The sequence below is a fragment of the Astatotilapia calliptera genome, chromosome 7 (genome assembly GCF_964374335.1).
Source record: "Astatotilapia calliptera chromosome 7, fAstCal68.1, whole genome shotgun sequence".
Classification (NCBI taxonomy): Eukaryota; Metazoa; Chordata; class Actinopteri; order Cichliformes; family Cichlidae; genus Astatotilapia; species Astatotilapia calliptera.
Window position 1 is genome coordinate 66,409,814 of NC_137428.1, and position 26,373 is coordinate 66,436,186.

At 41.3% G+C, this 26,373-nt stretch overlaps 1 protein-coding gene across 5 annotated transcripts in view; it reads right to left on the reverse strand.

The window, feature by feature from the left end:
* Positions 1 to 2,518: 2,518 nt before the first annotated feature.
* Positions 2,519 to 26,373, reverse strand: part of tspan9a (tetraspanin 9a) — a 192,232-nt gene continuing 168,377 nt past the window's right edge. For all 5 annotated transcript variants that reach the window (XM_026176640.2, XM_080304952.1, XM_080304950.1 and 2 more), the window contains 5 exons: positions 24,665 to 24,739; positions 16,840 to 16,941; positions 16,411 to 16,542; positions 11,685 to 11,768; positions 2,519 to 7,547 (listed from right to left, as the gene is read on the reverse strand). In XM_026176640.2, the coding sequence (XP_026032425.1) occupies positions 7,476 to 7,547; positions 11,685 to 11,768; positions 16,411 to 16,542; positions 16,840 to 16,941; positions 24,665 to 24,739 (465 nt within the window). In that variant the 3' untranslated portion in view covers positions 2,519 to 7,475. The remainder of the gene's footprint in view (positions 7,548 to 11,684; positions 11,769 to 16,410; positions 16,543 to 16,839; positions 16,942 to 24,664; positions 24,740 to 26,373) is intronic.

Below are 26,373 nucleotides of genomic sequence, written 5' to 3' on the forward strand. Positions count from 1 at the left end.
TTGTTTGAACACAGAAATTAGAAGTATGGTGGATCTTCCTGTGATTGGCTCCAATCAATATATTAGAGTTTTTGGTAATTGTGTCATGAATCATCACATTTTTTTTTGTATGTGACATGCCATCACCATACATTTACACCTCATTCGCAATGGGTTGGACCCTTTTTGCCTTCAGAACGGCCTCAAATCTTTGTGGAATGGATTCAGAAAATTGCTGGAAACATTCCTCAGATTTTGGTTGCAGCAATTTCGCATCACACAGTTGCTGAATCACTCCACCACATCCTGGAGGTACATGGGGCAAACCCTTATGTCACCACTGATACAAGGTAAGCTAGATCAGTGTTTCCCAAACTTTTGGAGCCACGGCACCTACTTCACATTAGAACAATCACGCAGCACACCACCAAACAAAACTGTCACAAAAAGCACATTGATAAGTTTTTTCCGCACAGCAGGCATAGTGGAGTTGGCTCGGTTTGTCCCCAGTATACCTTTTTTGCTTTCTTCTGGCATTTCATCTGGGTCGGAATTTTCCCCAGGGCCTGGGTCAGAGTGACTACTTTTTATTTCAAATATTTATGTATTGCTATGTAATTTCTTCTTCGTCTTCTTCTGTTTTACTGGCGGTTGGCAACCCATTTAATGTAATCGATAGATGATGTAATTGTTCTGCCCATTACTCACACCGATCGCCTGGAGTACTAATCAGGTGAAGCCAGGTAATCTTCCACGGCACACCTGGTCATTTCTCGTGGCACAGTGGTTGGAAACACTGGGCTAGATTGATGTCATCATGTAGTTCATGCCAAATTCGGACATTCCCATCCAGACTCATTAAACCAGGCAACTTTTTTCTGTTGCCCAGTTTGGGTGAACCCATGTGAGCCTCAGCTTGACTCGAGTTGCAACCGGTGTGGTCTTCTGTTGGTGTAGTCCATCTGCTCCAAGGGTTTATGTGCTGTGCTTTCAGAGATGAACTTCTCCATAGCCTGCTTGTAACAAGTGGTTATTTGACTTCCTTTCCTGTTGCCTTCCTCTTAGCTTGAAGTAGTCTAGCTACGCTCACTGGATATTTTCTCTTTCTCAGACCATCTTTGCAAACTGAAGGTGGTTGTGTGGGAAAATCCCACAAGATCAGCGGTTTCTGAAATACTCAGACAAGCTGTCTTAAAAGCAAAGTCACTTAAATCACCTTTCTTCCCCATTTTGATTCACGGTTTGAACTTGACATGTTAGTGTATTCATCTGTAACATAATGGCCTATAAAAACCAAACATCTTGTAATTTTTACACTAATTTTGCTTCATCTGTAATCGTAAAAAATAGTCTGTAATGCTAAACCTAGCTAAGCAAAGCTAGCCAGTTGCTGGCTATGGCTTCATATTTATAGCACAGATAGAAAGTGGTGTCGTCCTCCTTCCATGAACTCAGACAAAATACAGCGATTTGACCAATTTTGTTTTATTAATGGAATTTGTGTCATTATAATAATAAAATGTAACTATTTTCAGCCAAGACATTCATAACCAGCAGCAGGTTAAATTTGCGACCTACCCACTCAAGGTTTTTTTTCTTATTGGTACTATTTTCTTCAGTGTAGAAAATAACTAGATATCACAGCTGTATGCTTCTTTGCAGCATCCCAATTGCTTCCACTTCTGACTTAAAAGCACACAAACACAGTAAATGGGACTATCTGAAGAGCACTATAAGGTCAAGACCTTACATTATTGTAGAAAGCAACAAAACAAATCCCCTATTGAGCACCAGTGGAGAAGACAAACTCTCTTGTATCTGCAAGAAACCTCTAACAGTACCATACTTAGGCTGGGTGGCAATCCGTTTGGCTGAGAGGAAACAGGGAACGATAGATATTCTGAGCACTTGCTGGCTGCTTTTCTGTTATTGCATCCCAAAATATACCCCATACTGGTGGTGGCATATTGTGTGGTTGTGGAGGTCAGATCATATGATACAACACTCATAACTCTGCTTCATGGCAAAATACCAATTAGATAACCTGGAGCTGACCTACTGAAAAACAATAGGGTCCAGGTGTGTGAAAACGATGAGATGGCATGGCTGTGTTGTGTTGAACTCTGAATAAAACAACCAACGTACCTGCATAGTTTTGACATCTTTAGATGGTTGAAAACCCTTAAATGAGAGCATGTGTCTAAAATTCCACCTGCTACTGCAGATCTATTAAGCACAGTGGAGGTTTAAAAGAACAAATAATAGGAAGCAACAGTAACCCTGCAGCAGTATGAGCCATGCTGTTTTTGCATGTGATGTTTAAAAGATGACAAGCATACCCCGCGAAACAAGACCGTGTGAGAACAAGCAGTACCAGAAACAACCTGCAGATCACCTCCACTGCAGGTTAACAAGTTCAGCAGTCCCGTGTGGGGACAAAGTAAACAGCCTCATTGAAACGAAAGCCTTCCAAATTCAGGTTAATGAAATGAGTTGTGCGGTGGATGAGGTGGGAAATAAAAAATAAAAGTATCCGTGATTGATTCTTTTCACTTTATTTCAGTACGTTATTCATACAAAATAATCTGTACAAAGGCTAAAATAGGTCATAATTTTTTTTTTTGCATAGAAGGAACAGTGATGGAAAAACAAAAAGCCCGGGTGGAATGGCACAATAAACTCCACTCACTATCGCACACAGGCCCGATAACAATTAGGTTAAAAGGAGGGGATCAAGCTGCACACAAAAATACTGAGCTTTTCACTCCGCGCTGTTGAAGCGTGAGACAAATTGGCAATGGTTCCCACTTTCATCATCTTCACTTTGTTCTTTAGAAAAAGAACCTCTTCTTGACTGGCTCACCACCATTAGCTCATCTCAGCATCTTTAGGACAACAGTCCCTCAGGTTTTGTTATGCTTTTTTTTTTTTAAAAAGAGCCCATTTTCAGACAGGGATTGTATACACAGAACACTTCATGTATCATGGGATCTGCTGACGCCACTTTGCTCTTCATGCCGAGTCTTCCACTCCACCCCCCAAACCCCACAAACAAATTCTGAATCAAATCTAATTGACGGCAACATAAAAAGGGAATCCGAAGCATCAAGTCATTAGACAAGAAAGGCAATAAGCGTACTGTACCGAGAGATTTTTTCTGACACTCTTTCCTTTATTTAAAAAATAGTTGATTTAGCGAGTAAAGAGAAAGTAGTGCACCAGCTAGTATAGATATTCAGAGTGCTTTCACGTGTAGCAGAAAACTCCACAGGACAAGGCTGGCAGGTATCAGATAGTGCCACCCAGCAGAACACAACATCAAACACACCATTTCTAGAGCATACATTTCCACTGCTCACATATTCAGCTTCAGCACAGGGGAAGGATTAGGAGCAGATTACAGAAATAATATGTCGAAGGTGGCAAAAAATGATTCTGACACACACACAAAACGAAAGGAAACAACAACAAAAAACAGTTTTTATGTTCAGAATTTTTCACAGCAGACGAAACCCAATTACTGCATGTGCATCCTTCCTTCACCATTTCCGTGGCTTACTGGGAGTGCTTCCTTGGATGAGACGGAATATTTTATACTCCTTCAAAAAAATCAATTAAAAAAAAAAAGAAATCATGTTTTACTAAAAGATGAAAATGCAGTCAAAAATATATGAGGACTGTACTGACGCAAACACAAATTTACTGAACATTTACACCGCTCTCGTGCTTGAAGCGAAAACAGAGGCAGGAAATCTGGCAGACATAAAAAGTGGATAACATACAGTACAAGTGTCTGTAAGTGAGCATAAAAAGGGCACGGGCTGTCAGAAAACCAGCCTGTTGATGTGAATGTTAGGCGAAGTGGCAGAGGTATAACAGTAAGTTACATCACTTGTAAAATGGGCATATTTACAGTGAGCTGATACACTGGAGCGAGATGAACTCTGTTGTACAGTCGTCTAACAGTTCATGCTCTAAGAGTACAGAATGGGTCCTGCACTGGCAGTTTGAAGAGATACTGCAGATTATAGCTGCGCGTCCTAATTCAATTAAATTTGATCCTAATACAAAGAAGGACAACGACAAAAGCGCAGTATGTCTTTTGTGGACTTTGCCTGATACTATATGCCAGATTTTCCTTCTATTTGTTCTACGTTAATTGCTTTAACCGCCTGCATCGCTGAAACACAGAAAAGGCATTTTTGCATGTTGTAGAGGAACACTGCAAAGACTAATCCTCTAGGAAAAAATGCTTAATGATGTCATGTACTCAAAGTGAACTACAAATGGGGGGAAAGCCAATAAAAACAGAACCTACAACAAGAAAATCAACAGCATATTGTATAAAAACAAACATTTAAACAGCAGAAAAGTGTACAAAACGAACATAATTAAACAGCCGCCCCCCTTGTTAAAATGGCATTCATCCCCGCATATTACAAACACAATGTAACATTGACATAATCATGGAAAATGGGGTAAGGATTTTACACAGAGAAGAAAATGTCGCCCCAGTCAGATCAGCCGAGAGCAAACAGCGTCCGCAGGCTGAGGCTCTGACCTCCCAACAGATTTGCTTTATTCCCACTATTCTGCATTCTTGTATTTCTGTTACATGTGCGGCTATCTCGGGTTTCCTTTGAACCTTTTTTTTTGCAGTAAGGATACAGCACAGCCTCATTTGCCAAACTGTTTTGAGCTATTCCTCCGCTAACCCGTCTCAGGTACCTTACGAGTGCTTTAAGGGGTCCAAACCACATTGCCAGTTACTGAATAGCGCCAGGTGTCTGCAGAGTGAGGCAGTAAGTAAGGGATGTGTTGAGTTTGTGGAGGCAGCCGAGCAGAGGAAACGCGATCGCTCGTGCCTGCACTGTACATCAGCAGCTGTCATGTTTCCCCCATGGACACAACAGGAAGAGTTGGAGCATATGGGGGCAGACAGTGTATTACAGCCAGCAGGGTCACTGCACAAAACAGCACAAATTTGTTGCTTCCTGTTGCAAGAATTCCCCTTTCTCTTCCTAAAACTCTCCCTTAAATGAAGAAATCATCAGACTAATTTTTCCTAAAATGCCAACAATGACTTCAGGAGATACTCTGAAGCATCTCACATCAAGGGGGCACGTGAGTAAATGAGTGGCTTATTTTCTTTGTTAGTTCAGGTAGCAGGAATAGACAGTACTTCATTGATGCATCATTCAAAGCAATAAATTTAATTGCAGCTATAATGTAGGAAACAATTTAGAACGCAACCACTTGTAAAAGTTTAATTGGCAGCTTCCCTGGTAGCCAAGCTCAGCTCTACTGGTTACACATGAGCAGGCGATATAGGCTATAAATGGGAGACTTGACTTAACTAGGTGGTAAAACACAATCCTAAATTCCTCTCGTGCAAGTACAGTACTCTGCATCATAAAGATTCCACAATTCCAAGGTTATATGAGCTTTTACTGTGTTCTGAAAGAGTTGCTACTGAATTGAAGTCCAACCAACTTGCAGGAATCTACAAACTGAATCGGCTTGAATGGATGAGATGAAGAGAAACAGGGCATAGTGGCAAACATGACAATACAGGTCAACGGTTCAGTAACAGAAATTCAAAATAAAGATGGTAAAGACGCAACTGTGGTAAAATATCAGCTTAAATAGACAATTTCTTTAAAATCTTCCCTCTGTAGTAAAAACCTTTGTGCAAAACAATCTGCTAACATTCTGTTACAAATGTTTTGTAATTATTGGCCGGCTTATTTACTGCTATTTTTTGTTCTTGATTAAAATATAGCAATCTTCCCACATCTCTAATTGCACTTGCTTTGGAAAGCACTATGTCACAACTGAATACAACCTTATGATTCCAAAAGCTACAGTGATCCTTTGACAGTAAGCGAGGTCTTTATTCCACTGTTTCTTTGGAGATTTTGAAGCCTAGAGCAGACACACCGGAGGGCATTTTTTGAAGTCGCCACAGCAGATGGAATATTTTCAGTCTCCAGGAGGAAGGCTGGCACTCTGGCCCCCTGCAGTGAATGTAGATGTAAACAGACATAAACTGATGTGTCCTACAGGGCATGTTGCCATACATATCAGTCTGAGCTTTGATCTGGCAACACTCTCACACTCCCATCTCGCCCCACCTCTGGTTGCTGCGAGAAAATGAAGCCTACGTAAAATTGAAGGGGGTTGCAAACCGGAGGTGTAAACGTGTGATGAGCAGGAATGTCAGCAGAAGCACTGGATGGAGCATGAAACTCATTGCTGCCTGACACGGAGAAAGAAAATTAGAGTGAAAAAGAAAAGATAGAGGCAGGGTTGAGTTGCAAGCCGCCGAGAGAAAGCACGAGGAGTGCGGTGTGAATGGATGAGATCTTCAGTACAGAAAGGCTAGAGCCACCTCTGTTAACGCTATTGATAGCCGAAACGAGACAGCGTGTCTGCTCGGTTTTTGCTCCATCCTGCCCTTGATTCTAAGTGTTTCTCAGTGGGTTTTTTCTCCTCTGCAGCTTGAACTGTGTGATAAAATGCATGCGCGTACACAACCCAGTCTGCTTTCTCAAAGGGGGGACTTTATCACCTAGATCTCTACAGCTGACAGTGCTGCTGGAGCCCTAATAAACAGCCATTTTACATCATTTATATTGTCTAACAGGGAACGGGTACGCTGCTGCGTGGCAGCACAAAATGCATGTGTGCGAGTTTGTTCGCAGACAAATGTTTGGTGTAAAATGAATCCACCGATGACTCCTCGTGCTTACGCGATGCTCCTCCATGAAGCTCATTTCACCTAAACCTCTGCATCCTTACGTGCCTTTGCCCGTCTGCAGCAATGTTACCTCAAAACCAATCCCACACACATACCCACACACACATTGCACCGATCTGTTCGACACTTACATTCCACAGGATGATATACTTACAAAAGCAAATCCAACAAGAAAACAATACGTTTAAAATAAAAATAATAACAACGGTCATTTCATTGATAAATCAGTGAAGTAGAAAACTAGCATGCCATGTTGGATCTTTTTCATTTACAAGGGGAAAAAAACAGGGCTAGAATTTAATAAGCATGAAGAAAAAAAACTCCACATGAGGTGGAGGGTTTTGTCACTTTCGTGGGTTTTTTCGCCCTGTGGGGCTGTTTGGGCATTTGTAAAGTCTTCATTGTCTCAAAGTCTGTCTTTCCCTCCAGCAATTGGTTAGTTCAAGCCAAAGAAGAACAGAAAAAGCCAAAAAACAAGTGTACTCAAGAGAAGGGACAACATATGGGATTCTCTTCCTTGCCAAAAGTAGGTGCCTCTTCTCTTCCAGTTGTGTTACTCTTTGGCAAAATGAATGGTGAGAGGAGACAGCAGGACAGAGCAGCTGGAATCTGTACAGACGATCTGAGAAGGGGGAAAAGGATGCTCTAAAGAGGGAAAGCATGGATGTATGTTTGAATCAGAGTCTTTATCCCATCAAGCACTGGGGCTCCTCTCCATTTGGTGCTTGTCCCAAGGCTAAGCGTCATACTTCTTTCCCGTTCTGTGAATGTGGTGGAACAATGTCATGGAGAATGCCATGCCCAGGAGCTGTGGAGGAAAACAAGGAGATCGTGAACACATGCTCGTGTCTGTCTATAGTATCTATTTATGTGTAATATATGGGCAGGTGTGTCCGTGTGGTCTATTTATGTTGATGCCTTGGGCTGCGTTTCTGATGCACAATGAATCGTGTGCTGAATCACGAACACATTTTAGTTCAGTTTCTTTTTCTCAGATGGCCTTCAAATGGAAGCTCTGGAATCTTTGTGATGGCAAAATGTACAGTGTGTGCAAGCATTAAGCCAGTGAAGTAAATTGAGATGCCATTGAATCAAAGTAGCCAGCTATGTCTTTGAAGTTTCCATTACTGCTGATACTTCCACATCAAACACAGTCGCAAGGCTGATCCTAAAACCATTATCTGGCAAAGTTGTGATGACAGGGAAACTGAAAAATACTGAATGCTGCATAGTTTTTAATAAAAAAAGGAAATGTGGACTCCACTGGGGATCCCTATGGTCTGTGATTAGCTGGGGAAAGCTGCTGATTCGCTTTTGGTTTCACTCAAAACCTAATTCGCAGAGCGGCTTCAGAGAAAATGCCACCTTAAACTGGCGTCAATCCAAAAAAAAGTGCCATTTTAGGTAAACATCCAGCTGAGACGGAGTTAGGACAGATGAAAAAGTGCTTCAGAGCCAACCCAATTATTTACATCTGAGCTCATCTGTCTCTGACAGAAAGTTTCTGCTGTCTGCTTCATTCAGTCTGAGAGACAGGATGACAGTTGCTCCTGAAGGATGCTTTAAAGCTCAATCACAGATTCCTGCTTAAAATGTGGAAATATTTCTGGGATTTCTGAAGCATTGTGGATAAACACACACCGTACATACCATATTTTCCGCACTATAAGGAGCACTTAAAATCCTTTAATTTTATCAAAAATCAACAGTGTGCTTTATAATCCGGTGTGCCTTATGTATCAGAATCAGAATCAGAATACTTTATTGATCCCTAGGGGAAATTATTAAATTCTGGTTGTGCTTACTGATCTCGAACCAATTTTATGCGGTACACGGTGCTCAAAAATCTGTCAAAAATGTTTCAGTACGACTTTGGTAAGCTATGAAGCCGCGCAGCTTGATGGATTGTTGGAGCATTATGGCTGCTGTAGTCAGGAGCCTCGCGGACTCGGTGTAATCTGGGTCCAAAAATCTGTCAACTTCAGGTCCCAAAGTCAAACGAGCACTGCGGCATCACTGAGAGTTAAAAACTGTCTAAATTCTTTCATCTTTAATAAAATGATCAGTGTTGTTGCTTTACCAGGTGTAACAATTACGTTTAACATCCAGGCATCCATGAAAACAGAATTAGTTACATTTAACAGAGTTAGAAGTTAGCAGGAAGTTAGCTCGCTAGCTTCCACCTAAACCTGATATTGCATGTTCTGAATAAGAGATTTCTGAAACAAATTCAAATGTACAGCTCTGCTATCACTTCCAACATAAATGAAGACAGAAAACTAAACAGCAGTGACGTTTGTAGGGTTACTGAAGTTGGGCTAGCTGGTATATAATGATGCGCTACGTGATCGCTAGTGACACAGCTATGTTAGCATAGCATAAACACAGTGAAGCTAACTTTTTTTACACTCGATAAAAGTTAACATGAGAGTTCCCGATGGTTAGGGACAAATGCAATCACATGGCAGGATGCTGTAAACAGACCAAACTTCAGTCAGGAGAACAACTGAGATAATCCATCCACAATATTAGGTTAGTCATTAATATACCGCAACAACATGGGAATAGAGCAGCTGCCAGAGAATTCAACAATTGTACGGAAGTGGAGGAAGCAAGAAGAATGAGCTGAGTAAAGTTTGACTTATCTGACTGTTTTGTTTCGCTTAATGTGCCTTATGGTCCGAAAAATACGGTACTAGCTTTTGACAAAGTTTGTTATTTACAGCATGTTTCTGGTCCCAAATCATTAAAAAACAAAAACAAAATAACATTATGGGACATTAGCTTTATTTATGATGCTCTTCATTGTCACGTCTGCAAATATTTCCCAACTTTACCTCTGGTTTGGCCTGAATCAGAGGAGGATGTGTGTGCGCCCAGAAGTCTCAGTGTTCTGCACATGCCTGATGTGCGTTTGGAGGAGAATGTGAAATTTAACAAATTCTTCAGAGCATAGTGTGGTCATATATAATGCACACATTTCTCTGATGTGACTGTGCAAGAGCTACCCCTCCCTGAGGACATTATTACGTGCAGAATCATACAAAACTCAACAGGGAGATTTGCCTTCCTTGGTGAGGACACCTTGCTCTGAATGAACCATGAATTCATGCATTAGCAAAGTGAAGCCTTGTCCTGCGTGCACGCAGTCACAGACATATCAGGCTAGGCAGAAAGAAAATATTGAAAAACAAGTCTTCACAGCATCAAAAATAAAATCAAGGGCACGGACATACAAAATGAACTGTACATCTGAGAAATCTGTGTCAAATATCATCATCTATGTGAAATGTAAATATTGTACCGAAAGGTTTCATGGGCCGAGATATTAAAATATTCTGCACTTGTCATGCACCTTGGCAGCAGAAGAAGTGAAAAGGATTGGAGGGTAAGGTGCAGTCAGAGATGTCGGGTGTTGTAGATTAAACGGACTTAGGAAAAAAGGTGCACCAGACAGCTATTGCCACAGAGGATGATTCAGGAAAAAGACCAGATCTCTGCTGGATCTTATAGTGAATTTACAAAGTCAAGGGAGTGTGAAAACATTCTCTCAAGAAGGTGCAAATTGAAGCAAGGACCCCTGACAGTAGGGCTGTGCGATATGACCAAAATCTCATATCCCGATATAAAAATTCTATCGTCCGATAACGATATAAATCACAAAAATGTAACATTTTCTGTAAATTCTGTGAATCTCGGGCAGCTCGACTTGCGGGAAGGGTTTCCAGCTGCGCGTCATGTAGCTGGAGTCGAGTGTTTTAACCGATGCATGAAACTATTTTTAGACATAAGTTGTAAAGGCCGCCGTTTTCTTCGTGAGTATTTATTACACGGCGTGCTGCGGGGAAAAGCCTGTTCTAACGTTTGAGTCTGAGGTTTATTTTTTAGCACCTGGCGGCTCTTTTATACTTCTCATCCGTAAATAATCTGCTCTTTCACGTGATTCAGTTAATTTTGAAAAGTCTCAACAGGATCTTGAGCTTTATTGTGAAAGGTTTATGTGGAACATAAACAAGCAGACACGCGATGCTGTTACCGTCGCTGTTGCTAACGACAACGCATAAAAACAGGCGCTTGTCCGTCAGTAGTGTGGTTATATTAAATATAAGAGAAAGAGAAAACTTTAAGAAATTAATATAGCCACTACAGTGACCATCAAAACCATGAAAAAATATTGCCATAAACAGTTTATTTTGTGACACCATGAAACAAACGATAGCGTCAAATAAAACGATAGACGTTTTTATATCGCCGTCCGATATATATCGTTATATCGAACAGCCCTACCTGACAGGTTGCCGGTAGTGGCATATACAGACAGTCTAGCATTCACACTAACTTTCAGTTGTTACATGCGTGCATGAACTCATATTGTTGTCCACCATGCTCACACAGGTTTCTGTGCAGTTAGCTGTGCTGGCTACCTAGCGCTATCACCGCTTCTGTTGAAGTGAAAAAAAACAAAACAAAAGACGTAATACAAAAAAGTCTTGCAGTCAAAATTTGCACAAATACGGTTAAAAAAAAAAAGGTTCCCGTTGTTCTGTGAGTAGACACTTTTAGAGTGCAATCTCAAAGTAAGTGGAAATACTACATCCTGAAGAGACACTGAGGTAAAGAGGGATACATCTGAAGCAAAGTTTAGTAGCAAAAGACAAACAGAAGCGCCAGTGGAATTTCTACCACCACTTGCTACAGAGCCTTTAATCTGCGACTCTATATTCAGCATCTCTGCTCTCCTGTCGTCTCATAGCTCCTTATATCATTCTTGGCACAAAGCCACTTCACACATGATCAGGGTGCACAAGACAGGAGCTTCAATATTTCAGGATGTGCTGGAGCCCAGAATGCCCACTGAGCATTAACCTTTTAATTGTTTTCAATGTTGGCAAAAGACACAAAGCAGGACAAACAGGAAAGAGTTGTTTCTCACAAATCCTCCTACCTCCACTACCAAGATGACCATGCCTATGGTTCCCAGCAGATACTTATTGTCATCCAGCCATTCCTCCACTTTCTCAAAGCAGCCCTGAAAAAAGGAACAAAACCATGTTAAAATACCATTAAAATATACATTTTCAGTTTATGACACTGTAGTTGGAGCGATGGCTGCCCCCTGTTCAGTTACCCTGGAGAAAGCTCAATCATCTGGTTTGCAGTTTTCCCGCAAGAAAGCATTTCTTTAATGTGAGCTATACCGTAGGATGGATAACTAGCAGGTGAGTTATTAAACACAGCTGAGTTATTGTGAGCGATGACATTTATATGCAGACGTATGGGACACATAAGCCGACGTGCGCACTAATCGTATGCTTAAATACATTCCCACCTGGGTTCATTCAAAGGCTACTCATTGGCAGGGATATAACGCGACACACTTAAGGGCGGTTTCAGCAGCAAAGCTGTGCCCCTGCTGGTCTGTGGTTGCTGAGGCAGCATGTAAAGTTAACTACAAAGCGTGTGGCCATCTCCTCTGGGCAAGATTACACACAAGCTTTTAATGATGAGCTTTCCCAATGGGCCAGCTCAATGTCTGTCTTTTCTCATTTTGGCAATTATATTACAGCTTTTAATCCTCTACTTTGGACACGCTAACGAACCACATGCCAGACCAATAGCAGATTAGAGTAGCAATACGAGGGAAAACTGGTGAGCATTGTGCTACACGGTTTTGTGAGAAAAGAAGAGCTGTTGTCTCGAGAACAATAGAAAAATCCATTGGATTTAGGCAATAAGAGGAAAACTTTAAAGCGACTTTAAGTACCCACAAAATGTTGGAAAAAACAACAGTGGATTAAAGCTTACAGATGCATGCCTCTTTTGAATTCGGGGAGCAGAAATTGGCAAGTATTGTATTTTAGAGCAACAAAAGTGTAATTTAAAGGCAATATGTTAGAGCACTTCAAATGTGGCGTTAAAAAGTAGGACGCTGTGGATCTAACTTCCCAATGCATCACGAGTTAATGGGAAGAAAAGTATCAACAACCCCCAACACGGAGCAATTGTTCACTCTGTAGTCACTTTGTGTTTTTGTTTTGCAGTCCCTTTCTTTCACTTTTCAGTATTTTTCTTGTTCCTCTTAATTTGTCTCTTCGCAGCTGTTCATCGGTATGCTTGTCCGCACCTCTCTGTAGTAGTTTTCCGCCTCGACTTGTTTCGTGTTGTTTTCCTGTTATGGACATTTTGCATTTTGAGTCTGTTGAAGTTTCTATGGTGGTTTTGTCTTTGTGGTTCTTTCACAGCTCTGCAGCTCTTTTGTTAATTTATTAAGCCAAAACCAAAAATGCACGAACAAAATCATTTCAAACCAAAACTTCTCGTACGCAAATCCTCGGTGAAGCACAACTGAACACTGCAACAACAGTGAGAAAACCTGTGATCACTAAGACGATGTAAGTATGCTGATTATTTTAAATTAGCCTAACTGTATGAGCATAGTCATAACATGACCTGTTAACAGTGCAACTTAATTTGTTAATGAGTTGGGAGTTAAGTGAGTTTGGGACCCATATGGAGAAGAATTGTCTAAAGCAGGGGTCTCAAACTCAAATGAGCCGCGGGCCACTTCTGGCACCGTCACCTCATTGGAGGCCACTTCAGTGTCCAAGTAGTACAAAAAAACAAACACGAAAACACCCACTAATATTTCCTAAAATGTAGTGTTTTGTTTGTTTTATTTAATTCCAAATATTGTGTAACAAGACAAAATTGCAAACATGAACACAATTTTTTCTCACTCTTAACTGTCTGAAACCTTTCAGTTTCAGTTGTCATATGTAAGTTAGCACAGGGTCAACATTGCAGTGAAATGTATTTGACGAGCAGAAGACAGTCACTCAGCAGTGTAGTACAGTGTAGTACAGTAGTTTCATTGAACTACCAAATAAACAGCTCTTTCTGGCCAGACACGTGGAAGCACTTTTGCTACAATTTTGTTTGTATTTAACAAAATAAAAATGCAGACATAAGCGTACACATTAGTCTTTGATTGCAAGTGAAAATTGTTTTCTTTCTAAATAAATCTCTCCCTGAACTAATACAGCCCTCAACATGTTTGCACGCTCTTGTTACCTCGCTCAGGTCTGCGGCTCTGAAACGTGGTAAGGAGACTCTGGCTAATACTTTGGGCTCCATGTCGGCTCATGGAACGAGCTTTACTGTCTGGGTCAACTTTGCTAGCGAGAGACAGAGAGAGGCGTTGAAAGGCTGCTCCAGCAGAACTTTATTGTTTCGGAGGAAAACACGAACACGGTGTACAGTCGAGTCTTAATAGCTTACTGGGCTCGTCACGCACTCTTTTAGGCTGCAGTGGTTATTTTTTATATTTACATGCTTCCATCTCCCGTTTCTGCTCGGTAGCGCCTCGTACTTTTCGACTTTCCTTTTTCCTCCCTCCCTCACGCTCACACACAGCGGGAGGGGCGGTCCCACACGCTCTCCCTGCAGCAAGGACTACACCGCACATGAGGCTACAGTCTTAAAGGGCCATGCCTGTAACACTCTGTCATGTATTAAATCATTTTTTGTATAATAATTAAAAAAAATTTTTCTTCACATCAGTATGCGGGCCACAAGTAGAGGTGACGTGGGCCGCAAATGGCCCGCGGGCCGCGAGTTTTGGACCCCTGGTCTAAAGAATCGAAAAATACACTTTTTGAAAGCCCAGAGCACAGCTGCAGCAGTAATCAGGATGTACAAAAGAGCCATAGTAACACTAATCAGAGCCACAGTGGCCCTCCACCTGAAACGCCACAGACAGCGCACTTCTTCCAAAGTACAGCTCTCAAAATCGGAAGAATAAGTGGTTCAATCTCACAAATGGAAATTTGAATTTTAGCTTAGAACATTGCTTAATGTCAGGCTCTATATACGTCATAAAAACCCCTCCTCACTCTTCTTCTTTGGCCTAAAACTGAAAGATTGAATGTTGCTAAAGAGCTGAAAAACAGCCTGATGAAGATTAGGATCACAAGATAAATTGGTTTGGCTGAGATGGGGATGATACACAGCGTGACGCTCGACTGATTGTAAATATGGTATCTAAAAGTTTCAAGGACACCGGATGGATGTTAGACAATGTCAGACAGGTATCTTAATTGTGTACTTGAGCACTGAGGAGTAAAAACACATTGAGAAGTGAAAAATATCAGGTGCTGGAGATGTTGGAGATTAAATGGACTTAGGAAAAAGGTGCACCGCAGACAGCTATTTTTATACAGCATGACTCAGGAACAGAGCAGAACTCTGTTTGGATCTTGTACTGAATTTACAAAACCAAGGGAGCAGAGAAGGACAGGGAAACATTTTCTCAGGAAAGGGCAAATTGAAATAAAGACTCCTAATACTGAGCCACCCCATCACAGGGGGAGCATTTATGAAAAGACAGACAACTGTTTTACAATGACATATTCATACCGCGGGGACGCTAAAACGATTTTGTTATGTAGATGCACCAGTCGAGACCTTTTTGCTATTCTGGTTGTCCACTGTGCTTACGTCCCTCCATAAAAGAAACAGGCCTGTGCAGCCTAAAAAGGCTTCAGTGTCAGTAAAAACTTCACATGTATATATTTTGTAGGCGCACTGAGACTGCAAGGCAAAACAAGATAAAAAGAAAGAGTCTGGCGGTAAAGTGAAAAAAGCAACCGGGGTTCCTGGTGAGAGCTGAGAGCACTCTGAGTTGTTGCAAAAACGCAGCATAAACAGTCTGCGCGCACACACACACACACACACACACACACACACACACACACACACGAACACACACACACAGCCAGTTAATTGCTGGCTACCTCAAGTTAACGTCTGTTTCCGTTGGTACATTGGCTGACTCAAGCAAACGAACAGATTACACTTCAGCACTCAAAACTGCACAAACGTGGCAAAACAAGTTTGGCTTCGTTAAAGCAGTTTTAGAGCACATGTTCTAAGTAAATGGAAAACCTACTATGAGGAGAGACAGTAACAATACAAAGAGGGATAAATGGTACCAAAAAAGCACCACAGAACGACACAGGAAATCCTTCCTGCCCGTGACCGTCTCCCTGTGCAACTCCTCCATCTAACACACTGTAAACACTGCCCTGTTTGCACACGCTCTGCAGCTAAATACCAAATGACAAAGTTCAGTCAGAGTCAAATGTCAATCATATATATTCCACCTCTGTAATATCCTTTGTCAATATTCTTGATATTTATAACTGAGTGACTTGTATATATTAGTGCTATTTCTTAAATTTGTAAACTCTGTAACATATTCAAATAGTTTAGTCTGTAATTGTTAAAGTCTTGGAGTAACCACATCATTTCCTTAAGGATTAATAAAGTATTCTGATTCAGCAGTTTTGGGCCCAGCATGTTTCCTATAATCTGGACAAGAATATTACGTGAATCATACAGAATACTTTCAGACTATCAGTTTTAAAAAGAGAAAAGTCAAGGCAAACTATACAGCCGAGATTAGGTAGAAAATGACTCTGTGTATCATTCATATCCTCCAAAACAAAAACTTAAATACAGTAAGTATATTCTGTGGAGTCTGTCATTTTAATACAGTAAATCTGTTCGTTTTGAATATTTTATAAAGAGCAGACACGTGACTCTTATACTTAAAAGCAAAAGCAAAAGACTGAGAAGCAAAACTCAACTCATCGGAGTCCAGGTCAACTCACCCTGTTCCAGAACATGTTGGTGGAGTTCCGCCCACAGTTCTGGTAATGCTCCTGGCAGCAGCGATCAGGAACTACTTTGTCCTTCAGGGCCTCGTGCCAGTCGGTGTATCCTATCACTCCACAGCATTTCCACTGTTAATGCCATACAAATGTCAGGTGGAAGATGAGTTAATGCTCTGTGTCCTCAGTGGCCCCAAAAAGCTCAAACAAACTTTAATTAAAAAATGTAATTGGTCACTTTCCTTTAAAGGACAGCAAAAAAGGACTGAAGTGTACTTGGACAGCCAGTTTGGGCTTTTAAGTTCACTCTAACGCCACAGCTACAAGCCAGGACATACATTAGCTGGAATATCTGAATAGATTTTAGTCATTTGTGCTTAAACATTCACACTAACGTTTCTCATATTGTAAATGCATGGCGTTACTTACCTCTGCCTGGATGATGTTCCAGGCATTTCGCAGGCCTATGTTGTTTTCTGAGTTGTACAGAGCCAGCCCATCCTTGAGATCCTGTTTGGCATTCTCACGCACCTGGAGAGGATAAAAGAAAACATTAGCCTTAGTTAGAGATCTTAGTTTGGAGGGGTTGTCTTTGCAAGAACAGTCCGGTGAGTTGCACCATTCAATACCTCTTTATGTTGTCTTTGTATTGGAGCAGGCAGTTGAAGCTTGGGTGTTTGTAGAGGCGCACTCGGATTATTCTACCCTTTTCAAACTGTCAGCATCCTTTTCACACAGATGCAAACAGTAGTGGCAGGTGTGCAGTTAAGTGCTTTTAGTGGACTGTGTATGACCGACGAATCATTAACGCAAAGCAATCCGACACTACAATATAAAGACATAAAATGCCAGCGCCTTCACAGTTATGGGTAACCTCTTGTCTTGTCAAATAAAAATAACTCTGCAACAGTAACGCGGACCGCTGTGTGATGTCTGAACGTCTGACACGTCATGTGTCGCTCACACGCTCGGCTTCAACATGCCCTTCAGCAGTGCTAGCAAATCATTTTCCTCTTGAGTGAACACCAACAATTTGCTCAGGGTTGTGCCATGTCTGAGGGAGATTAATATCTCATTCGCTGTGTTAATGAGATACAAAATCAGAGCTTTAGCTCTCCTGCAGTTTCATATGCCTGTGGGGATTTGCTAACTGCCAGGACAGATTGAGAGGCGCTTTAGATACGGGGTAATTATGACTAGAAAAATGACATGGACTGCCAGAATCACGCTGTACATCTTCACGGGCAATAAAAGTAATATCACAACAATAGGAATGCACTTAATACTTAAAGCTTGGAGTTAAAGAGTGTGATCAGGAAATCTGCACAGGACAAGAGAAGCTGCATTAGCACGGTCACGTCCAGAAACAACAAGGTGATTTTAGGTGTCAGTAAATCCTTTAGTGAAAGAATAAGGACGAAAGTAACAATAAGCAGCCAGAAGCCTGGCTTCTCTAAAATAATAACACATTTAATATCACTTGACTTTCTGTCTTACACATTAGAAATAGTACAAACCCAACTTTCCTTTGACTGTACAGAAACGACATTAAGCTTTAAAGTCATTCACTGGTTCAGTACCCTTGTTATTCAGCTGCAAGGCTTTTGAAATCTATTTGCTGAATTAGACATTCAAACTGAATTTTTACTGATTAATTAAAATTTCTCGGGCAATAAAATGCTTTAGTAATCCTTAAAAATGCAAACCCCATTTAAAACATCCTCTAAAAGCTTTGAAATAAGACGAGAATTATTTCAAATCCCATTCTTGCTCCTCGGCCTGCAAGTTTGCTGATGCAGATCTTGGTCCTCGTGCAGGAAAATGAAATGAAGAACAGCAGCACCATCAATCTCTGCCTTATGCTTTGTTTCTATCTGCTATCTTGTCTTCTCCATCTACAGTAGGCTGTATGTGATGTTGCTGGCTCATTACAGACTCCTCACACAGCCGCTGGAGAGCAGGGTCCCTCTTATTGCAATAAAAGTCTTCTTCCGAGTCTCCGATAAGTCACTGCACATCATTTTTTTGTGTCTTAGTTACAGTGTGAAATGAAAGTTAATGATCCAGATTTACCTCTAACGAGAGGCAGACAAATGAATACAGAACAAACAGGGAGTTGGTGGATCGTGCAGCACGCCGACCCTTTTCCTCCTCGCCACAGAAGCAGACAAAAACACGAGGCGATTTCTCGACTAATGCTTACACTGCCGGTCCTCGAAAATGTTGACAAATAACAGGCCTGCACCGTGCTGTGGCAACATCCGACTTCTGGGAAGTTTTGCCTGGATGTTGCCACGCAATATTTCACGTGTGGCATGTAGACAAAGCCCTGAGACAGAGCTCATATGTCTCATTGCATAGATAAGCTTGTAGTTTCCTCTGTGATGACCAAGTCCGCACACAGCAATATACGACTGCACATTCATCACAGAAATCTAAAGGGTTCAGCTTGGCCGGCTGAGAAAACACTCATAATTCACAGAAAAGACAAAAAAACAAAAAACAAAGAAAGACAAGAAGATATGCATGTGAGGGCGGTGGAAGGAGAAGCCTTTCTGTCCAAACTGTTCACGTTCCCCGTCAATGATCACAAAAATAGAGCAGAGAGCGGGTGGTAGATTGTTCGAGAAACACCTGTCCCAGATCTGGTGACATGGTAACACCCAGGGGAGCAGGTACACTGAGACCTGTGAGGTTACACTGAATGCTCATTACCAGAGTGTGTGCCACGACAGAACTGACTGCTCCAATTTCCAAAGACGTGAAAGAACTGATCAATTCAGAGAAGGATACAGCCACCACTGAGGTGGGGGAACATCTGGCTAACGACTGGTGTCTCAGCAGGCTGTTTTGAAAATGCTGTGGAACATTTAGAGTTCCTCACGCAACACGGGAGAGCATTACATATTTACATGAGATTCTGTGAAAACAGAAGTGTCAAGAGATTTATTCTAAAGACACTTCTTCAGCTGAGAGTCAGAGAGTGGAGACACACACGCTGCAGTTTTTACTTGCAAGGGCGGTCACAGAGCGCTGACATCAGAGTGGGGGCCCTGTGAAGTGCGCTCTGTTACCGCTCTGGTCTTTATTTATATACAAAAGTAGGCGCATTCATTTATTACATTGGAATGTGGATGTGTATATTAGGGGTGCAACGATACTCGTATCGATATTGAACCGTTCGATACAGTGCTTTCGGTTCGGTACGCATATGTATCGAACAATACAACATTTTTAATTTATTTTATCAACTTTCCTTCTGACGATGCTCAGAGGATCTGCGTTCGACTACTTCGCCTAGGCTGCACTGTCGAGCGCAGATCCACTGAGCGCAGCGCAAGCTAGCAAGACAGAAGCTAAGCTCGTTGCAACATGGCAAATTGAACCTCCCCCACCCTCATTCAGATCTGACCTTTGGAATTATTTTGGTTTTCATGTGACGTATGACCCTGAAGGTAAGCGTGTCATGGACAAAAGTAAAATAGTATGTCGGATGTGCCACGCAATGCTCAGTTACATTGGTGGGAACTAGTGCGTTAGCGCAGTTAGCTCGTTAATGTGTTGACGCAGTCCAGCCCCACGCACGGGGCGATCCGAGGTAGCTCGTTAACGGAGCTAGTGCAAAGACAAGTGGAAGCAGACAAAAACAACAAGCACGCATGCTACAAACTTTGCCCGACTCATTTAGACAGCCGTTAGCACAGGATTCTCCTTATGGGGACCTGATATGTTTAATATGCTGCTGAGAATATAGCCCAGAAGAAGCGTATAGTAGAGCTTTTATTTTGGAAAGAGCCATTTCTCTGTAATAAACTCTCTTTTCCAAACATGAGTGATTTCTCGATCAGATAGATTTATTATTTCATCCCTTTGTTGTTTCAGCAACATTAAATTTAAAAACTGTAAGTTTGAGTTAAAATATATATTTATAATTTTAATAAATGACAAATTAAAAAAGCATGAACATTTTTTTGTATCGAAAAAATATCGAACCGTGACACCAAAGTATCGAACCGTGAATTTTGTGTATCGTTGCACCCCTAGTGTATATGTGTGTGTGTGCGCCAAGAGAGGCTCCTCTACCTGACACGAAGTGAAACTGCTTGTTAAGCTCTTATCTAGCAGGTACTGCTCCTTCCCTGCATGATAACGGGTCACAGTGAACTAAAAACAGTCTGAGTTATAAAGAGGTCATCATGCAGTATTCTATCATTTGCAAACGTATATCATTAAAAGATTATCCTGACTACTAAGTACAATTTTCTATTGACAAGAAGAGACGAGCAAAACGTTTATTTTATCAGTTTGCTCAATTAATATCTTACGAAAATTGTACAGCATCCAATTCTGATCTTATGAGGCTCTGAAAGGAAAGAATTAGTGGACCATTGGGAGTTAGTGTATTGGCACCTGCGGCAGGTAAACTATAGATAGATAATACATTTATCTGTCTGCATGTTCTGTGCATGCTGACAGGAAAACAGAGGAATTATCTTAGGATACCAACCACGGTCAGTGTTTAAAGACTAACAAGTGCTCAACTTTCCACTGAAAAACCTGAACTTGAATCTGATTTTATGGATGGCTAAGTGCTTAGGAACAGCTTTGAACTTTCAAAATGGCTAATATCTTATCTACATATTCACACTAGCAAAAAATATGAAGGATAATCATTGATTGTTATTTTAAAAACACTTTTCTTTCTTTTTTGTCCCTGCACTTTCTTCTTGGTCAACTACTAAATTAAATACATTATTGTTAAGTTGTAGCTGCTCCCCTGTGTTTACCAGCTAGTAACTCTGGTTCTTTACTAACTGTTGTTGTGTTCCGGGTGTTGAATAGCTTTTCTTGTGAAATTTCTAATCAAACTGCCCCAAACTCCCAAGTTCCCACACTGGCAAATGTTCACGTCACATTAACGTTCAGTACCAGAGTAGCTCACGTCATCGTTTACCCGACAGCTGCATAATAATTAAAAATATACTTTACGGTGAAATACTCCCTGGCATTATTGCATTTTTCTTTTGGATGCAGAAATGATGAAGCGACTCCACACATACTCACCTGTCTTCAAATCTCATCTATAATGCAAAGAACCAGAGATCTGCCTGCATACGCAGGTTTCTGACGAGACAGGCGGTGCAGATAACGCTGTTTTTTAATGTTTAAAAAAGTGACAGACAGTTGAGCTGATATTCTATCACAGTAGATTTCATATTTGATGTAAAATGCTCCGAAGTACATAGCATCTGAACCCAAGTCAACCTCTACCAAACTTAACTTCTGATTGTAGCTTGCTGTCAGGGTATGGTACACAAAGCTCACATTATCACAAATACCAGACTTCAGGCTCAAATGTTCCTAAATGCAGAGTTTCAAGCATGAAATTACCATTAAATACTATTTAAATAAAACATATTCAAAGCTAAACAACCCAGATCAAATTGCCACTTATTTTACTGTTTCGTGAAGCAAATAAAACTGTCTCTTGTCACATCTTCAGTCTTTTGCTGCATGCTCTTTAAGGATAGACCGAACCTCTTTCAAACATGTTCAGTGCTTTTTTCCTCTCATACGCAGTCACTGTTGGGTCACATACTGTCTGGAAACACTGGTTTTAGTTTCAGGACTACTGGGAAACTAAGAAGCTAACAACGTTTCACTGTTGCTCTAATTGCAAAGCTCAGGACAAATACATTTACTGCCCTGAAATTGTAATAAATGATGTGAATCCAAACAGAATCAGTGCCAGAGGTTTCCAAACAGCACATTATTAAACACGTTACTTAATTCCCTCAGTTGCTCTGCAACCCTGTGTTTTGTAGACGGAGGCCAGGGCACTTGACAGAGTCAGGGGAAGAGCCCCACTCCAGCTTTAATTGGTTGGGAAATAACGCACAGCCAGGAATTGAACATAATTCTGTCTTTGCACAAACGACACACGCAGCTAGATGTGACTGCTGCTGTCGTTGAGTAAGACATCAAGGATGTGCCACAGCCAAACTTGGCTTCCTTCCTCTTCCATGACTCCGTGTTTTCCTTTTTCCTGATTCTTTTCCTAAAGTTTTACAGTGACATCTAATTTCATTTCTGACATGGCTGACCTCTTTCTACCCCTTTTTTTGTGTACTTCAGCACCCTAACACATAACACATTCATTCTTCCCAGCATCCTTTGATATCTCTTTTTTTTCTTCCACCTCTCTCCACACCTTCCACCCTTCCTTCATTTCTTCCTCGCCCTCCCGACATCCCTACGTACATGCTCCGGTGCTTCCTGTCTCTCTTGCAAAGTTCTGCTTCCTCATTCTGAGCTAATAAACCTTCACCGGTGTTCAGCTCAGCGTGTTGGGTCGACGGCGGCACAATGAGGTCAGAGCGTTAAAGACGGATGGCTGTAATCTGGTTTGCCGCCCAGCCATCTGCTGCAGTCAGCTGGTTGCTAACTGCAGGGCCAGCCTTTATTATACTACGCCCTCTACATGGCATTTAATCAGAAAGCTTAACACCACTGGGCTGTGGAAGGAATGAGGGAGTGCCCACGCATAAGCCATACCTGGAGGCAAGACTGCTGGGGTGAAGAAGACGTGAGAGAAATTATCTATTAACAGGACTGAGCGGTACCTCCAAAGTAGGATTAAACTGGTGGAAACGGACGCTAAACGAAAAAAACATGTTGCAACAAACACAAGATACTATATGTTTGTCTTTCCCTCCCACCTGTCAACAGACTGTCGCCCAGAAGGATCACAGTATGCACAAAGAGTCAGTCATGACTTAAATATGACCTATTTGAGAGACTAAAATATCTGTTTTGCCTCCGTCGATACACGTTTAAAAGCTGCCAACTACTGTACCGTATGTCTTCCAGTCTTGTTAATAAATACCGTGTGATTAGGGGATCAAATAAGAAAAGTGAATTAGTGATTCCTCTGATCACAGCCTGTAGCAGAAGACGAGGGGAGCCTCACACGGCATACAAGATCTCACTGGAGACGGAGAAAAAACCCAACCACAAAACAAAAAGCAATATGTGAAGGTCGTCTGTGATTGTCCTTTTAGCCAAACAGACAAGCTTTAAAATCTAATGCAGTTTCCTAAATTTGCAGGACATCCTGATTAGAGCAGTCTGAAAGTGTCATCTCCAATAACGTGCAATTTACTTTAAACGCTTTGCCTTCCAATGACATTTGAAGACCAATAAAGGGAAATATATTTGGTTGTGATCCTCATTATCATGGTTTCACGTTCCATTAGGTTTAAGCCAGGATAAACACAGTAATTTGGCAAGAACGGGACAAACATAAAATACGGTGGGTATTCACTGGAACTTGTGCGAATGAGTTTTCCCCGGGTAATGCCCCATGCTTTGCTAATGCAGACTCAACTGATTTCTCATTTAGGAAATCCTCAGCACTACTGGGCTATCTTTTACTGACTTCACAGGTGATGGGAAAGGCACTGCTGTGAAGTCAAGAGGCTTTCTATTTAAATTCCGCCGGAGGGATCACGGTTAAGCCGGTAATATTTTGATGATAAGGCAACAGACATATTTACTCCTGACAGGGTGTGCCTGCGAGACCCGATCTGAATCTGAGAATGGATTGGCTGCTAAATGAATTCCTTTATCTGCCTGAGAGACTAGGTTTGAGCAATAACCTCAGAACAAAGAGGCAGAATTAGCTGATGTCCCGAGGGCCGTGTGACATAAGAGAGCAAATATATAAATAGACGGATCTATCAACGACATGTCCTTGAAAACAGAGAAGTCTTCATCGCTCGTCCTGCACAAGACACTTGTCTTCTTCGGGATGAAACATTTGTGGTTGGATCAGATTAAAGACGAAGACGAATTCAGCATCGGTAATATCCAGAGCTTTGCATGTAGGCATCTGCTGTTACCCCACACATTCACCTGATTTAACCTCATTCAAGGGGTCATGGGAAATATTCCTGGAACTAATTAGGGGGAGCCAACTGTTGGGGATTGAGTTGAATTTTGTGGCCTAACCTTTGACTGCTGTGTTAATGGTGGGGTGAAGACACTCAAGCTTCTGACAGAGAAACAACCAAATATAAAAACAGAAAACTCTGATACCCGGAAGCAACTGGAATCTAGGTATGCTTATCACACTAACACCGTTTATTGCTTTCTGCATTTGTCTGTGATCATCTGTGTGTGAGAGAGCTTTCTTTTAATGTCTTCAGCTGGAATGATAAAAAACAAAATTCGGACACAACACATAACAACTTACCTTATCTGTGTACACAAAGAACAGGATGAGCAAAATCACCTCCGCCAGAAGAATTATCAGCAGGACAATGAAGAACTGCCAGAAAGAGGAAGAGCACTGTTACAACAGCAGCACAGGCAATATTGTAAATTGAATTTGTGAACAAAACTCTGAACAGCTAAGCTTCTTTTGCAGTTAAGTGCTGTTTTATCTGAGTATTTCACAAACTTCACAGTAAGACTTGCATCTGTGATTTAAAGCGCATTTATTTATACTCCAAACTCAAATGTATTGTGTGACTCACGGAGATACACGGATCATCTAATGATCTTTTAATTTGGGTTAAAGCAATTGTTTGACATCTTGTGAAACATAAGGCAAGGGTTAAATGAGATGAGCTAGCAGTCAATTAGTTTAGCTCAGACTGAAACAAAAAGACACAAAAAACTAGAGCCTGGCTTTATCTGCCAGCTGGCATCTCTTAAAACCCAATAATTAACACATGAATCATCATCAAGGAAAAACCAAATAAAAAATAAAGCTGTAGTATTTTAAGGTTAATTGCCCAGCTATGACCCAGCGAATCACTTCACATGACTGTAAAACCAGCCCTAAATAAAGCTAGCTGGCGTTACCTACTGACCCCTCCATTTATACTGTTCAGCTTGGCTGGACAGTTTCTGGCAGCAGCTTTATATTTACCAGCTAGATTAATCTTCTCATTTTTGCTCTTGACAATAAAACAAATGAGTAAATTTCCCCCAAAAACGTTCCAGGTTTCAGTTAATGGTTTCATTTGGAAGCAGCATACACAGAAACCAACATTTCTCAAGACAAAAAAAAAAAAAGAAATCCATAAACATAAACAAAGCAAATTTAAAAAGGGAGAAGGAAATTAGAAAAAGAGACATGAAGGAAGAGGTGGGAGTGATGGTGGGAGGAAAAAAGGAGAATCTCGGTGCTGGAGGGCTTGTGAATGTTTGAGGGGAGTATAAAAGGTTTAATACTTCCTAAGATTAATTTCTAGCACAGCCTTGCATCTCATCTACTACTCTCTCTACTTGACTCCATTACAGCACGGTATTTACCAAGCTCTTCTGCACAGCACGGGAGGAGGCATGCAAACCTAGATTTTTGAAAAACCCATTAATTCCAAACTCATCTGGGAGGGAGGGTGCGAGCTATTATTTATGTCACGGCTCACACCACATAGTTACAACGGTTTGCTGCTGCATATGGCTTTGCAGCCCACAGAATGATTGTTGTTCACCCGCAGTTAACTTGTCATACTTTTCCTGGCATTTGCAATCAAATGAACTGTTTCTGCAAAGCAAATTGGTGGTGCTTCAGCGGCCATGTGTGAGAGCATGTGCTTCTGTGTTTATTTGCACACTCAGCTCTGTGGGTGCATGCTCTCATTTGCCAGCAATCGCACTGTTGTCTCACCTTGTTTTGTTTCTTTAAAAAATGTCTCAATAAAACTATTTGGCAGAAAAGGTGCACTGCAATATCGCTGCAAAGGATGTCCGGTCTTTGAATATTTCTAATCCAAAGAGAGCTGCACGCAGACCAACTTCAAAGAAAATATGTCAAGGTAAACACTCAGATCTATTTGCGCTGGGAGATCTAAACCTACTCTTGATGTTTCCCCGTCCTGAGCCCACACCACCACCACCTCCCCAAATGTTTGGATGTGCTCGACTGGACAGACAGACAAAGACAAACACAAC